This window comes from Salarias fasciatus, chromosome 15 (genome assembly GCF_902148845.1).
Source record: "Salarias fasciatus chromosome 15, fSalaFa1.1, whole genome shotgun sequence".
In the NCBI taxonomy this organism is placed as follows: Eukaryota; Metazoa; Chordata; class Actinopteri; order Blenniiformes; family Blenniidae; genus Salarias; species Salarias fasciatus.
In genome coordinates, this window is record NC_043759.1 from 24638520 (window position 1) to 24656045 (window position 17526).

A 17526-nucleotide genomic window follows, 5' to 3' on the forward strand; every position below is an offset into this window, starting at 1 on the left:
GACATTTAAAAACTAATAAAAGAGCTTTAAAATCGATCCTGAAGCGGACAGGGAGCCAATGCAGCGACTGTAAAACCGGTGTAATGTGGCTCCGCCCCCTGGTCCTCGTCAGCACGCGAGCAGCTGAGTTCTGTAATAATTGCAGGTTTGAAATGTTCTTTTTGGGAAGACCAGAGAGCAAGGCATTACAGTAATCTAATCGACAGGAGATAAAAGCTGCATTAGCACCTCTGTACTGGCCTGAGAGAGAAACGGGCGGACTCTGGTTTTATTCTTAAGATGATAAAATCCAATCTTAGTTATGTTTTTAATTTGTGGAATAAAACTTAGCTCAGAGTCAAAAATCACGCCCAGGTTCTTAACTGATAGTGCTGGTTTAAAATCTAATAATTTAGGTAAAATTTTCTCTCTCTGACCTTCGGGACCGATAACTAAAACCTCAGTACCTCAGTATTGTCCTGGTTGAGCTGTAGGAAATTCACTGCCATCCATGACTTGATGTCTGAAATACATTTAAAAGGGTTTCTATTGGCTCTGAGTCACCAGGAGACACGGCGATGTACAGCCGAAGAGTCTTTCTACACTTGTAGCTGTCTCAACTTTTCCAGATTTAAGGACTATTTATTAGGGATGCTTCAGTCCCAATCCCAGATGCTGCACGGGTTACTTCCTGATACAGTGTACAGCGGTGTAACTCCAGGCTTCATGCTGTTTCTCATTTGTAGCCTAATTGTTTCCTTGTTTGACACTTTTTTCTGACGCATTCCCTCACGTTCTCATCAAACCACCACAGTGAAGCGGGTCAGGACTCCAGTTACTCTGAGCTGCTTCTGAATAAGGGTGTTGTGTGTGTGTGTGTGTGTGTGTGTGAGAGAGAGAGAGAGAGAGTATGTGTGTGTATGAGTGAGTGTAAAAGTCAACAAACCGGCTGAATCCTGGACAACAAAGATGTCTCAGACCTGCAGCGATTCACAGTGGACCGCTTACTTCCTGGAGCAGAATGGAGGGCGTACATGATGTAACCAACCCAGCGGCGGCCATATTGGATCGTCAATGGAAACACAGGTAATGGTGGAGGCAACAACAAAAAAAAATAGAGCTGCCTCTGCCCTCTCTGTTTATATGTATGTATGTAAGTGAGAATACAGTTGTTAATTGTCAGGTGTATTTATGTCCTTTGTTTTCAAGGTTAATTTTCTCTCCACTTCAGGAGAAACTTCTTCATTTTCTATTGTCTACTGTTGGCCCGCTGTTTTTAACATTGACCTATCACAAAGGGTAACTTACGGAGAGTAAAAACAAATAAATAAATAAATAACTGATGCCCTCAAAGGGAAATCAGAGATATAAGATTTGTCCCACTGACGCAAAACGAGCCACTGAAAACACACCTTTTTTTAGCACCTTCAGTTTATTTAGGTAGACAGCAGGCATAGGACCAGCATGCACCTGGGTGGGCCTGTGGCAGCAGGAAATAATGACTTGAGGAAAATAAACCAAGACGAAATGCAACGAGTTTCTATGAACAAGGATTTTTTTTCTCTCTGTGCGTAACAGCGCCCACCAGTGGCCCGACAGGCTCAGTACATCGCTCTCAATGTCTCTGCAGCTTTCATGTCAACGCAAAACATTCCTGAAACGAAGAAACATTATCATGTTAAGACAGTCACAAACCCTCAATATGTTGTTGGTATTAAAAGAGGTAAGTACAGTTTTCTGTTTTTCTTTAATTATGTTTTGAAAAAAGGAAACAAATTATTTAATTTCACTTACAACTACCACAAGACTGCTGCACCACATATATGTCTATACACCATAGATATATACAACATAGACTTGGTAGACCCATTCATTCACAGTCAATGCAAGGTCTATGTATCATATGTCTGTGGTGGTCATGGTCATGCTGTTATGCCAGTGTTCTGTCGAAATGTGCAGCAAAAAAAAAAAAAACAACAAAAAACACAAAATCCAGCTGTATTTAGTGGGGAAAGGGTACTCACGTGAGGCGGGGAGGCACAAATCGATGCCTGGGAGATTTGTATTAATATGTCAATATTTTTTACCATTTTGCTGCTAATAAATACTGATTAAACATATAATATCACAATAATGTTTTTGAAAAAAATGCTAGAAATCTACTTCTATCATTAAAAAGTTTGACACATGTGTTGGCCTAGTACTGCGCCGTGGCGTTAAGCCAGCGTTAAGCACCATACCATGCACCTTCACATCGGATTACGCAATGGAGGCACATTTCAACTGGCGGGCACATTTCCACAGAACATTGGTTCTGGGGAAACTTGAAGTCTAGTAGGTTGGACTTCCTTGTTGGAAACACGCAGATAGAATTGCTAATGTTTCATAATATAAAATCCTCCGTAGAGCTAGTGGGGGGTGAAACTGCTTATTATTGACTGTAGATGAGTTTGGCCGGTGGGAAAAGCAGGATACGGCTGCTTTAAGAGCAGTTTTGATGCTAACTCTACATCTCTAGGAGCAAGCTGCTCTTCCCTGCTTCAGGTTACATTGTTGTGTCACGTCTGCGCAAGAAGCAGTGTTTGTTTTTATTGGCTGATTAAACTTATTGGTTTAATTCATCAGTTTTAGACAAGCCTCTTCTGAGTCACCCTGTCTAAGGTGACCCAGAAACAATGAGCAATGGCTTTAAAACGTCACCGGCCGACAGACGAGGAAAAACTGTGTGGTTTCATCTCTCGGCCTCCTCCAGGAATTTGGCAGAAACCTGCATAGCGAGCCGTCCGCCTCTTTTTGACGGCGTTAATACTGCATGGCTCTGTGTACAGTGGAGGATGTGGTGTCTGCTCGCAAAAGGAACACAGCTGGAGGAACTTCCTGGTCGGCTGGAGGCCTTTATGACGCTGTTCACCACCGTTCTTTTAACCCAGAACCCCATGGACACTTGTAGAGTTTGTTCATATTTGGTCAAGAGGGCCAAATCGTTTATTAACAAAGAGGACTGAAAATTTCACAACTTCTAATAACAATATGTGTTTTTAAATTGTCTCGTGTAGTTTCCTTAAATGTAACGAGAAGTGATTTCAATCACTTAAATCTGTTTGCTTCTGACATTTCTTCCTTCTTGTCAGTGTAATGATCATTATCACCAGAGGATTATCACCAGCAAGACATTTTTTGTCACTTTCCACCCAAAGTAAAACTTGGCTGGAGCCAAAAATCATTTTAAAGCATTTAATCTGCAAAAAGCTCAAAGCATTATTCTACTGAGCATCTGGAAAACATTATCAAGTGTCAGATCCACACTTCAGAACGGTGCGGTACAGTTTTTAATGTTTCATCGTTTTTTTTTTTAAGGCATTTTGAGTAAATGCAGCTATTTCCCTATTTAAAAAAAAAAACATTTTACTGGCTGGAGAATTCATAATAATAATAATAATAATAATAATAATAATAATAATTATAATAAATGTTTTTTCACATGAAGTACAACAAATATGTATTATCATCATGTTTAACAGTGAAATTCTGAGACACAAACCTTCATCCCTCGTTGACGTTTCACTAAAATTCATCCACTCTTCAAACCTCATGTTCTAAATTCCACTTTGATTGATAAAGAGATTTTTTTTCAGCTCAGTGTAACAAAACACACACTCTGGATGTACATTTTCAATGAAGTCTGTGATCCAACAAACAAATCCAATGAATGAACCTTTTCAAAGAACTTTATTCAGCCTCATTTTAACTTCTGCCTCTCAAGCCGAACCAAAAATCATTTCGCTCTCCTCCTCAAAACTGTGTCAAACTCGGGACTGCTCTCAAAATAGAACCCTGAACCCACCTTCTCTCAACTCCATTGTTTGGCCTTCAAAAGAATTTTAGATGCAATGCAGGACGGCCTGCATGCAGTCAGCCACGCCTTCACTGTACTTTCCCCGGCGGGGACGGGTGTTTGACGACGGCGGCGGCTGAATGCCGTGCTGAGTGGTTTACAAACGCCTGAAGGGGGTGACTTACTCTGAAAGGTTTTACATATTTCACTCACACACACACACATATATACTGTATATATAGATATATATGTCGGGTCACACGTCTATTCCATATTCTGAGCAAATTCTACATCTGTGCACATTCTAAAAGCAATAAAACGTTTTTTCATCTTAAACCTTGACGTTTTCTCTAAAATAAGTTCTGATCAGCTTTAAGGTCACTGGATGGCACGGCTCCGACCGTTCAGCATAACGGAATGGATAAAAAAACATTAAAACACGTCACATCTTTTTGTCAGTTCCATCTAAATATCTGCATCTCTCCAAAGAAAATTGTGAACTTTTCATGAACTTCTTGTAATTTTCCTCTCACGACCCAACTTCAGCGCCCCCAGGGTCCACCGGTGGGCCGTAGACCATGTGTTGAGAGTCGCTGAGCTAAATCTCTGAAAACCAGTGACACACACACACACACACACACACACACACACACACACACACACACACACACACACACACATTCCGTCATGCTCACTAGTGGATCATGTTTCCTTAACCTTACAGTAAATCGTCTTTTGGCTGGTTGGACGGGACGGTTCGCTGCTCCTCTTATCTTCGGCTGTGTTCCTGAGTCTCAGTCACTGCAGCTGAATGTTGGACTGATTTTATCTTCCCAGCTACTATAAATTAAGTCTTTTCTTCTGCACTAAACAGGTGCGCGGAAAAGATCAACTAGAAAACTATTCATCCATGAAAAGTCCTTTCATCAGTGTGTGTGTTACGCACAGTTCACACAGCTGTAAATGAAATAAGACCTGTTGCTTAGTGAAAGATAATGATATTTTAAGGTCTATTTAAAAGAAGTGAGTCAGCAGTGAAGGTTTGTGGATGATTTAACGCCTCTCATTCCTCTGCGTTTCATTTCATTTCATTTCCTCGCTCCTGCTGTCATATTTTTAAACTGTTTTGGAAAAGTGATCATACTGGATTCCTGCAATTCTTCCCATCTTTTCTTTTGAAAATGTAATGATATAATGAAGAAAACACTAGAAGAAGACAAAAAAAGTTGAGTTGGACATCACGACAGACTCTGCAAAACGTTGTTTTGCCAGTTTTTTCGACGCAAAAGACACGATGATAAACTTTAAATAGGAACACGGAAGTCACCTATTTTTAAGCTTTTCATTCACAAAATGTTTCATTTACAAATTGTTTTTTATTTATAATTTATACTCGTTTAAAATTAAAAAAAAATTCTTAAAAAAGACTGATATTTCTTAAATTCATCAGTATTTCATGTTTTTTTTTGATGAACTGACATCAATTCAATGGGTTTTTCTGCTTTTAACTGGTAATCCTCTTTGTGACGGCTTATCTGTGACTCACAATAACAACACAAGATGGAAAAAAAAGGTCCTCTTACAAGGAAGCCCGGGAAATAATTAAACCTGTTATATCACTTTTCAGGAAGTACAGCATCTCCTTTAACGCAGAGACAGAGCTGAGCAGCGGAGGGCAGAGGTAAGTTTAACTCTCCTCTCCCGTTTAAACTTTTAGATCGTCTTTAGACGAGGCCTTTTATCTCAATCTGGGTGTTTTGTGAGGTTTACTGTTGGGAACAAAGCCTCTTTGAGACGTAACAGTAAAGTGTTTGACCTGCTGATTCTGAGAAAGTTGACTGAAGACCTGAGTTTGACGAGCTGAGAGGAGAACGTTCTTCCATCCTCATGGGAGTCGGACTGCCCTCATTTGAATTTCTAACGTTTTGCATTTGGCTGACCTGACTGCAAAATGGTTAAAAGAAACACACAGACTCTTTAGAAACTACAATTTCTTTGTTCTGTTCTGTGACGATCATTTTCTTCGTCTCAGAGGATGAACGCTTCGGGTGTTTGCTCGTCTGGTGTCACTGTCAGACTTTCATTCTACAGTTTTTCACCACTAAACATGCAGTCATTGCTTCAATGAAACCATATTCTGTGTGACACTCTTGGTACATTTGTCTTGTTTTTTTTTTGACAGATTCACCTTTCTCTTTAACCTGACGCGCCACATTCTTTTTCCCCTTTTGCGAGAGACTTTTGTGTTTATTACAGACAGTTTTATATAATAATCATATAGATTTTTAGAGAAATGGTAATTAAACCAAGTAGTTTTAGGGCATAAGTTACGTAAATACTGACTCCCCTATTTCTAAAACATAAATAAATGAATGAATAAAATTCTTGAATGAGTTCAGCACAGCCCCCTGAACAGAAATCTGGCCCTGTAAATCTTTCTGATTTCTATGTGCGAACACTAACAGTCTGCTCAGGTTTCAGCCTTTTGAAATAAAAAAAGAAAAGTGAGTAAGAATGGAAAAAGCGGCTTCTCGTCCTGCTTCAATCAGGCAGTTTATTCAAGCGTGTTGGGAAACTGTTGTGAATTTTCTCGGTCAGTATACGAAGCGATCTGTTACTGGATCAGCGATGATGAAATCTCAGCTCCTGGAGGACTTCAGGGATCCTGTGCAGGATTTGGAAATCGCACATGAAGAAATGATTTCAGGATGTGTCCGTGGCGTCGCTGTGGACCTGCAGACACGAGCCTCATCCCTCCCCGCGTGCGCTTCAGATGCTTCTGTCTAGACGGCGCCTTGGTCCCGCAGTCTGTTGACGAACAGGCCGTCAGGCGTCTCTTCACCCTCAGACTGAAACGACTAATGTGTGCAAATTGCAGCACAGATCCTTTCAACCACTTCAGATGTCACAATGTTCCTGCTGCCGGCTTTAAGCTTTCACCTTAATATGCGATGTAATCTATTTAATTGCCCTGTTGAGGATAAATGGAGGTTCTTCTGGAATCTTATTGCTGTTTTCAGACAACATGGAGTATTTGGGCCACTCATTAGAAAAAAACAAAAAAACAAACACAATTCAATTGCAGGTACTTTGTTTGGCGCAAACACTGTTCTATATAAAACAGCACTGGAGGAAGAAGGGTGTTTGTTCTTGTAACCATGAGGACAAAAGGCTCTTGTTGATCAAATGACGCTCCATTGTTCAGGTGTAAAGTAAAACGGCGCCTGTGAAGTGTTGTGTCTGTGTGAGGATGAGCGATGTACCTGTAAACTTAACGGACTGAGGAGAAGAAGAAGAAGAAGAACGACGAGCTGAACATCAGTCGCTCACGCTCCTGTTTTTATGAGCTCAGGACAGGATTCTAAGGTTTGACAGAGGAGTAGATGCCTTCAGGGTTCACATTAATCACTGTCTGCCTCTGCATCCTCTGCCTCTTACAACGGAACACAAAAGGCCGAATTGTTGTCTAAATATGATAATTATCTCAGAGCTGACAATGCTACGCCCCACTGCATGACCGCTCTGCTCACATTATTTGCTAAATGCCACCAACGGTGTGAAATAACCTCAAAACCATTAACCTCTAAAACGTAGAATCAACCTTGAATGAAGGCCTTTTATCATCAGATTAAAACTAACGCTGATTTATTTGTTTTAATAACTAATCCTTTGGATCAGAAATGTGGGTCGATAAAAGTTAATCATTTCTATCAGCGTTTGCTGTGAGAGCATGTTTTGACTTGACTTTGACTGGAGGAAGTTTGAGGACGCACGAATGCAGTTGTGTCTAGATCGCTGTTCACAATCCTGTGATAACTCATTTGAATACAGAGAACAAAGGTGTGTTTTTTAATGATATGTGACTAAATTCCCAAACAGGCTTATCCCGTCTCTTTGAGGATGAGGATCAGGTTAAAGGGGGCTGAGGAGAGAGTCTGAGCCGATGGGAGCTGAGACTCCCGCCAGCGGTAGAGTTCACCTTCACTTCAGACGGTTCCTGTTGGGTCAGTCAGACTCATCCACAGCAGATGTTCAATCGGGCTCAGAGATCTAGAGGCCCAGCTGGCTTGGGAAGCTGGTGGAGTGTCATCTCGAGTCGTCCATCGACCAGGAAATGACTACCAAACAGCCGACGCACTATCCTAGAGACCCTGCCAGATGTCAACCTGGTGGGCGGCTTACTGGAGGTCATTACTGTCCAAATGTCCAGAGAACAACCTCTTGTGGGGTTAATGGACTTAAATATCCACGGTTACACTGCTGCCTGAACCATCCGACCATCCACCGGACATCGCGGCTGGATCCAAGTACAACTCAAAGCTGCCCAAAAGACATTTTGTTCCTGCGTGTTTTTCCAGATCACCTGGTTTGATGACTAGGTTAGTCACTGAGCCAGGGCTTAGGCAGATCACTGCCTCGCTCAGTACAATAGATAAATAAATAACATATATTCTTTCAATAGGTTTATATAAAAGCTAAACGGTTCTATAGTTGGAAATAATCATCAGTTTACGTTGTCACTGCTGATTAACCTTGGTTCATGTTAGAAGAGTCAGAGAGTATCGACTTGACATTTGGGCGTCAACAACTATTGTGACTGACAAGCACTACAGTGCAGAGAGAGAGAGAGAGAGAGAGAGACGGGGGGAAGGGAGGGAGTTTGCATAGTTTCATAAAGCTCTTTTCATATTTGGACTTTGAGTAAAATGTTCAGCAGAATGCCCTCGGCTCGGTCTCACTTGATTTCAGTTTGCATTCAGATCCTGTCTGCACGTGTTTGTCCTTATTCTGTGTTGTGGACACCTGCTCACCTTGCACAGAGACTGAAGAATGCATAAGACGCTGCTGTGGAAGTTTAATGGAAGTTGTGTTTTGGCCTGAAATCGTCCCCCGTCATGGGAGCCATGGAGCGAGAGTGTTACGTGGGAACCATTTCAGTTTCCCGTTCATTTGTATTTGTCATGCTGACGGTTTTGACCGCCATCCAGAGCAGGGTAGTGTTACACTCTGAGCCTGTCTCTTTAAGACGGTTTCTTTCTCTGTGATGTTGACAATACCTACGATACAAGTTTGAGCGATACGCTGCGGCGCGCACGTCTCCCTCTGCTCCAGCACACTCCACAACAAACCGGACAGTTGAAGACTGTCGCCAGCTACATGAGCCACGACTGAAAACAATCTGTGTTTAACCTTAAGGTTCTCTAACGCGGTAAGAGCCACGGGCTTCCTCTTTCATCAGTTTTGTAAAGAAACTATACTATTCTTATTCTTGTTTAGAACTCTTGGAAGTATAACTGCTTTAAAATCTGACCACACAAACAGAGCAGCATGGTAAACAAAAAAGAAAAAGAGATTCAAAAGAATACTGTATCACAGGGGAAAAAAAAGTGTGCAAATAAAATGTTGTGTGTTCAAAGCCACAGACAATAGGTGAGTTGTTTGAAAGGTGTTATTTCCTGGAGACATTGTGCACATGGCAAATTTTTCACATATCTGTCAGCGTGGCTTCATAAGCATGCAGCTGAGTGTTGCTACTCAGAATATTAATGATTTAAAGCATGTACACATGTCGTACATCAATAATATTCAACTTGCACTATATTGCCAAAAGTATTTGCTCGCCTGCGTTTACATGCACATGAACTTGAGTGATTTCCTGTTCTTAAACCGGAGGATTTGATCTGATGTGGGTCCAGAACAGCTTCAACTCTTCTAGGAAGGTTTTCCACAGATATACAGTGGGAGAGTTGATGGGAATTTTGGAACATTCGTGAGGTCAGTCATTGAGGTGGGAGGAGAGGGTCTGGCTTGTAGTCTCTTCTCTGCTCTGTCAGGTTGAGGTCTGGACTCAAACTGGATCCTCCAGGTCTTAATAGACCTGCTTTCTGCTCTGTGTTACGTCCCCCCTTAAAGGTGTTACAAATGGCTAAGCTCGGGGTTGGGGAGACGCAACAACTTATGCGTAGGCCTACTGGGCTGATGTAAATTAGGCTTACGGCGGCGTGCGGGCAAAACAAGGTACAACACAAAAGAACTCAGGTGGCCTTTTCCAAAGGAAAAGGGAATTTTATGTAACCAAAGATAAATCAAATAGAAGCAGTGTTACCAACAATTTTACAGGTTATAACAAAAATGCCAAACACAACCAGAAGGGTTTGGACAAAAAAAAAAAAAAAAAAAAACTAGCAAAAAACAAAAATGGGGAGAGCTAACAGAGGGTAGGAGGACGTTAGGAGAAGGGCCCTGTGGGCGGTGCCACCTAGCCTGGTAAACCAGACCCGCCCACTCCTCATCCACATTTGGATTTGGAGTTAAGCTTAGTCTGGACAGGAGCCCACTGAAACTTCTTGCAGGGAGTGTCGGTTACTCCTTTGACTGACAGCGCACTTCAGCCAATCAGCGCTTCAAAACAAATACGTCATCAACATGCTCTAAGGATTAGCATTAGCTCATTAGCCCTAGCTTCCTTACACGCAAAGACACGCGAAAACGTCTTTTCCTGTAAGAAACTCACCAAGCGCAGACTCTTGCTCTTGCTTGATTGTTGTAATTCTTGGTATTTTGGCTATAACTTTACTGATTGCAGCTTTCAGACGATGGTTAAAGTTAAAGTCCGTCATCTCCGCTACGCGCAGCGATAGCGTCACGTCCGATTTAGCCACCGGAATTCGCCAAAAAAATTTGAAAACAAAAAGCAGCAATGCTGATTGGCTCGGCTGTTTCAGCACTGCGTGAAATCCCCTTCTATGGGCTCCGACCCAGACTGAGCTCATCTCCAAAATCCAAACGGATGAGGAGTGGGCGGGTCTGGTTTACGAGGCAAGGTGCCACTAAACACACACACAAACCCTAAACTTCCCCTACACCTCGACCCTGTGACCCTAAATACCTTAACCAGTGACTAACCCTAACTAACTAACTGAGCCTCGCCGTAACCTTACCTGTCTGCTACAACAGATCATGGCAGCCGCCCACACTTACCTAGTGTGTATAGACAGAAAGTTTCCTGTGTGAATGTAGACCCCAGGGTGTCTTACCTGGAGCCCTTCTCCAAGGATGAAGACAGTACAGAAAATGGGGAAGACTACATGAGGGAGACAAACATGATCACACCCTGACACATAAAGGCAGCAGCCGTAACACTCTGGTGTCCGTCGTGTTAGAACAGGAAAGGGGTCATCTCAGGAAACAGTCCAGAATGTTTCAGTCTGCTGAAGCTTTCAGAGTTCTTTCACCAGAACTGAGGGGCCGAGTCCAACTCCCCAAAAACCAGTCCAGACTGGAATCCAGAATCCTCCTAAACCAAACTTTACACCTGGTACAATGCAGGCAGACAAGAACTGTTCTCCTGGAAACAACTAAACCCAGACAATCCATCGGACTGTCCGTCAGATCATCCATCAGACTGTCCAGTGCATCCACTGAACCGTCCATCGGACTGTCCATTGTGTCGATTGGACTGTCCATCAGATTATCTATTAGACTGTCCATCAGACCGTCTATTGTGTCCATCAGACTGTCTATTTGACTGTCCACTGCATCCACTAGACCGTCTTACCGTCCATCAGAATGTCCATCGGACCGTCGGCGTCCACTGAGCTGCTCTGGGACATCCGGTCACTGAGTTAATGTTCCCGTTAGCCTCCACTTCTTCATAGTATTACTGACAGTTGATTGTGGAATATTAAGTCATGAAGAAATCACACGGCCGGACTTACTGCACAGGTGGTATCCTGCCACTCGACTTCACCGGGGTCAATATTCCTGGTTCTGAGTTTCAGCCAGTCTGAGAAGATTCATTTGGTGTAACAGGCTGTTTCCATGGGTAGAACAGCTGTGGTCCAGCATGAACTCTTCAGCCCTACAGTATGTTGTTAGTCTTGAGTCAACGTCAGGATCATTTCGGTATTTCACTGACTGTAACCTGCGATCAGAGCTGCTGCCAGTCGTGTCCACTGAAATTTAAAAAGAACCCGCAAAAGCAACTGCAATATTGTTCCCAAAGACGGCAAATGTTTGCAGTGCCTCGTGGTGCCAAGTTCACATACAAAGGGTGCGGCAGCTCGCCTTCTACTCAGTTGGGCTGTTCATGGATTAAACTCCAGTTGCACAACACAGGAGACTAATGCTGTTGGTTGTGTTGGCTTTCTTCACTTGCTTGCTTTCCTCTCTTCTGCATCAACTGAAAAAAAAAAACTTACCGTCATTTGCAGCATGTCGACATTAAGCTGAGGGGACGTCCCAGGGCCTATGTGATATTTGGATGTGGACGACTCGGCTGGTGATATGTAGCGCCTTCAGCGGGTGATTTTCCATTGGCGAGGACGAGCCGATGAGGTGAGTTCAGACTGTTTTCATTTATATGATGCTGGTTAGTGGTTTGAAGGCCAGTTTATACTCTGGTGCAGTTCAGTCAGTTCACTGGGTGATCTGGAAATATCAGATGAAATCTGTTCTACTGGAACGCTTCACAGTGAGCGCTTCATTTCAAAGCCGAATGCAAAGCAATGAATGTAAAACAGTGACACTCGAAGAAATCTGAGGTCTTTCTTGCTCTGTTTGTCCAGATTTGACGTCCCTGCTTCTTTCATGATGTAGTGACCACATTTAATAGCCTGCTCATTTCTTCACGTTGTTTTTATATTCAAACTTACAACAATTAGATGAAGACCATCAGAAAATAGTTTTTCGGTTGGATGAAGGAGGCGTCGCTTGTGTACAACTTTAGAGTTCATATGAAGAACGAAATAAAAAAAGAGTTGCACAGATATGGAAACCAGAGTCCTGAAACTCTTAGAAATGAGCCTGTAAGTGAAAAATACCAAAACCACTGAATGGTAAAATCTTTTGCCCATTTCAAGAAAACACAGAGAATGTTTAAGTGTGAGTTAAATTCCAGCATCAATAAAGCTTTAGATATAAGATGAACAACTAGACTCAGCCTTCAGCAGATTAAATCATTACTGATTGCCTTAAATGGCCTCCCACAGCTTTTACTTGCAGATTTTGTAATGTATTTTCTGTGTTGTGCAGCTTATTTTTTATTTTCAGAATTTGTTTTGTTCTTGTTTTTTTTTTTTTTAGCCATTGTATCAGTTGATTTCCATATTGTGTATGTTGATCCAGCTCCATCCTCATCACTCCATCCAGTTCCATGTTCAATCCAAGGAAATGAACGCCGTAACCTCGTCAAACCTCCCATTCACACCACGTGGTTTGAAACCTCGTGGTGTAAATGGGATCTCACGCTGCAGATTAACAGTTTGAGGAGCAAAGGAATCATAAAGCTCTGTCAAATCTCTCCTCTACTTACAGTTTTTTTTCCATATGCATGACCAGCACATTTATTTTATTTTTTTAACAAGTACAATTCCAAAAAATATAAAACATTTAACATGGGACTTTTTGCAGTATCAATAAACTGTTGGTGTTAATGATGGAACTATTTGGCTAATATTGAAAATACACAAATAACCTGAACAAATGTTGTTTTTATAAACACTAAATCCAATCTGTAAAGGTTTGTGACCAATAGAAGTTTTTATGCTTCTTTTTTCCTGCTTTTCCACCTATTTTTTTGCATTTCTCCAACAGTTGTAAAAGGAATGGCCATATTTAAGAATGTCTGGATCACTCTCGCCGTTGAGATACTTGTAGTTTTGGGAAAGGTGACTTTGGATGAGCACTCGAGTCGTCTGGCTTTACAGGTTGGTCCATGTTGGGTGTTTTTTATATTAGTAAACAAAATGTGTGAAATTTGACATTATTCAGACTTTTCTGTTTTGTTGTACGTGTGTGTGTGTGTGTGTGTGTGTGTGTGTGTGTGTGTGTGTGTTCTTAGGAAAGCCATGAAAGTCCCTGGCTGCCTCACACCCGTCAGAGGAGGAACGGTTGGTTTGATATTCTCTGGAATTGCAATCATGAAAATATAATATGCTTCTTATTAGTTTGTACATTTCAAATGCAATTCTTTTAACGAATGAGTAACCTTTCTGGCATTTTCTTCGTGCTTACATCACTACTCGGTATCAACAAGTAGCTGAAGGTTACTACTTGTATGTTGAATCATACCCATTAAGCAAACGATATACAAAGGTACACCCAGTTCGGTGTGGAGCGTCTCTCAACACATCGACGGATGGAATTTGAAATCAAAGGATCTATGAAATGATATACGTGCTTAATAATTACTGCCTGCAGCTAAATGTTTAGCAGTGCGACGATGCTACACTGCTGAGCTCTTATACGCACAATCACATGGCTTTTTAAACTGAAACTCCCTGTCACTCATCCGGTTTGATTGTCCGATGTTCTGCTGCCTCAGCATCACACCTGAAAGAAGGAGGCAAAGGAAGCGAGTGGTTACTGCCTGGCCGTTAACTCTTCGCACGTTCTGCAGCACTCACTGCACTAGAGTGTGTCTAACTGGAAAACAAGTGTCCGTAAAAACAAACATGTTTAGGTCTCTCAGGATTGAGCATTTTTGAGAAGCTGCAGTCGTCTAATGGATTTTCCCCCGAGATCTGTGAAGACTTGTTGCTTCTTGAAAATGTTCTGTCGCGTTTGCTTCATTTCTTTTCGTTCTGTGTGAAGAGCTGAACGTCTTCAGTGAAGTACTGATCAGTAGGATCCACAGGAGGCTGAAGATGAGATTGTTTTAGCAACACAGAGATGAGCTGAAGCTGCTCGTCCATGACGGGTTTTAAAGATCGTACTCGTCCACAGCCCAGGTGAGACGTCAGAATGATCTTTGCTCTGTCTTCCAGCTTTGCCATCTCACGAGGAGTATGAGGTGGACCTGGAGCTGAACCTGACAGACATCAGCACACTGGACCAGATCAGGAGCTTCCTTCACAGCATCAACGGTTCCCTTTCGCTGAGATCAGACGTGAATGTTACACACTTGGAAATCACCACAGGTAAGAAAATCTTACTTCCTCATATCTTGTTTTTGTTACCGAAACTGATAAGGTCTTCTTTGCATGCTTCTTTGCTCAGTCAAGCATGTCTCTTTTTGTTTATCTCTGACTAAAATTTTCCAATCATTTTCACAACACCTGCTAAAAAATAGTATTTTCATAGTTTATTGCTTGTATAAATGAAAAAAAGATGAAAAATAGCAAACTTACCCCCCCCCATAAGAGCAACATTCAACTTTCCTTTCCTTTCTGCCGAGATGTTACCTAAAACATTCAGATCTAAACTCCAGATCTGTTGAGGAAGTAAAACTTTAGTTGAAGTCATGGTTAAGACTTTTGAAAATGTGACATGCTTTCCATTCTGCACATTTCTCTGCAAATCATTCCGCTCCTCTTGTAATTGAAAATTGAACGTCTCACGCTTAGATTTTAATTTATTCTGCAAACTTGGCAACTAAAGATACTTGCACGGGGCCAGATTCACACCTGTGTGAGTGTTTTCCAGTTTGTTGACTTTGAATTTCTATTGTTTGCTTGCTGGCGATCTGCCACGATGCGCTTCTCGCCAAGTCAGTCGGGGAAATAACGTCTCTACCGACTGAGGTTTATCTGGAACATATTCAACCTGGCAGCAGAAGAGATGCGATCAAAAAACCGCCAATGCAGAGATGGGGTTTTACACTGTGAACGTTTGGTTTCAAAGTCTGAACCTTGAGAAGCTTGCAGGTGCCATCGAAAACTGTGACTCTGTGTTCTCCATGTTGCTGTTCAGGGGTAAATCCTTTCTTCATATATCAGCATCAACATACAATAAAGCCTTCCTCAGCCCCTTAACTCCTTCAGTCGTTAATTGTACCGTATCTGAGATTCCAGCAGTACCAGTTCGGTGCACTGGGAGGCAGCAGTGGGTCACGGTTCCTCTGGTTTTCAGCAGTTTCTTTGCCATTTGTTAAAAAAACATTGTTGCTTTGAATCATTTGTTATTTTTCATGTTCAGATCTGCTGCTGCTTCTTCTGATTTGCGACACTGGCGCGCCTCACTCCAGTGAGGCTCTTTATTATTCGGATAATTCAAACCCTTTACAGCTGAATCCTCCGCTGTTAAAACAGTCCTTCACTTTGTGTGGTGGTGTAATTATGTGCATGTTGACGTGAGTTGTTAGAAAAATTGAACAAAAGATTGAGATCAGTCTTTCTGACTTTAGAAGGTGACTTTGTTGAACTCACAACTCGTAAGTTCAGCTGATTCTCATGGTGAAATATGACTTTATCAGCCCCTGTTGGAGTCATTCACATACTTCACGGTTCAGTCTTGTGATCCAGATCACCGAATCTACAATCAAAGCGTAACCGTAACCAAGAGACACACACGCACACACACACACACACACGCACACGCACACGCATTAATCTTTAACATCCATTCCATGCTGTGAGTGTCAAACAGTGAAAAGTCCAAAACGCTGATGACTGACGCAGCAGACACATTATTATTGTTTTGTTACAGTCAAGAAACGCAGTTGCTTCTGTTTTATGTTTCTCCTGTACTCTCATTGTGCTACCTCCTCCTCCTCCTCCTCCTCCTCCTCCTCTTCCTCTTCCTCAGTGTGTTCCCCGAATGGAAGTGACTTCCAGTGCAGATGCGAGGACACGTTCTCCTGGTCTCGTGAAGACTGTCTCACGTACGGAGCCTGCAGCGACATTGTTAGTGACAGCTGTTCATGTATCTCCAGTCTCCCATCCGATGGACCATACTGCGAGCCGCGACAGACACGTAAGACTTTCCACTTCTGTTAGCAATGGGAGGACTTTCAATCAAGCGACTCTGCTTTTCAGATGCACTCAAAGGACTTCAGTCTGAAACTGGCCTCTAATCGTTGTCTTTCAGCTGCAGTGGTTTATGAATACCAGATTTTGTTGGAGGTCAACACGACTTCCCTCAGTGAGCTGAGAAACAGCATAAATCTCATTTTCCCCCTTCAAATCAACTCTAGTGTCAACGTCTCAGCTGCCGTGGTCACTACAGGTAAGAGCTCAAACTTCGGGTCTTAAAAGGCAAATTTAGTGATAATGAGTCATTTTAAAATTCATTGTGTGTCACATAAATGAACGTAACAAACATAAAGAAACTTTGGATCTCAACAGTGAAAGTTTCTGGTAAAAAATATTTGTATTTATTCATGTCAAATGTATTTCTTTTGTTTTTCTTTCCTGGAACTTTTGAACTAAATTGGAAAACAGATTTAAGTTTCCACTGACGGGTGGATAGTGATGCACACACAAAAACATGTGCAAAGCCATATATTACAAAACAATTTGTAAAAAACTGCAATTTTGCAATTTACAAGTAAATTTTTCTCAACTACCTCATTGTATTGCAGGACTCAGGAGTTCATCAGATGTGGAAAAAGAAAGTAAAAACTACTTTGTCTTCAGGGACTTTTTTTTCCAACTCAGAGACATTTTAAAGATATGGCAAGAAATATGTGGATAATGATCAAGTTATGGGAAATGATAAAATACAAAGTATTTAGTTTTTCATAGCAATTGAAAACTGTCTTGAAATATTCAACACTAACAAGACCAAACAGAGTATAAGAAGCACTGAAGACACAAAGTCTGCTGTGTTTTGCTGTGTTGAAACATCCATTGCAGCGATACACACATTCACACACACTCACATTCCTGCATGGGCCATGCAGGGTCCGCAGTTAGGAAGCTTTCTTTGACTTTGAGAGGAAAATGAGCTTCAGAGCTTCAGACCTTCAGACGGATGTGTTTGTTCTCCGTGTG

The 17526-nt window shown here is 41.9% G+C and overlaps 1 protein-coding gene across 1 annotated transcript in view; it reads left to right on the top strand.

Annotated features, from left to right (window-relative positions):
* Positions 1-5442: 5442 nt before the first annotated feature.
* The window catches only part of LOC115402354 (adhesion G protein-coupled receptor F5-like), a 34132-nt gene continuing 22048 nt past the window's right edge, over positions 5443-17526 (top strand). The window contains exons 1-7 of the mRNA XM_030110862.1: positions 5443-5495; positions 12028-12151; positions 13409-13521; positions 13656-13704; positions 14581-14733; positions 16340-16507; positions 16622-16759. Coding sequence (XP_029966722.1) covers positions 13420-13521; positions 13656-13704; positions 14581-14733; positions 16340-16507; positions 16622-16759 — 610 coding nt within the window. The 5' untranslated portion in view covers positions 5443-5495; positions 12028-12151; positions 13409-13419. The remainder of the gene's footprint in view (positions 5496-12027; positions 12152-13408; positions 13522-13655; positions 13705-14580; positions 14734-16339; positions 16508-16621; positions 16760-17526) is intronic.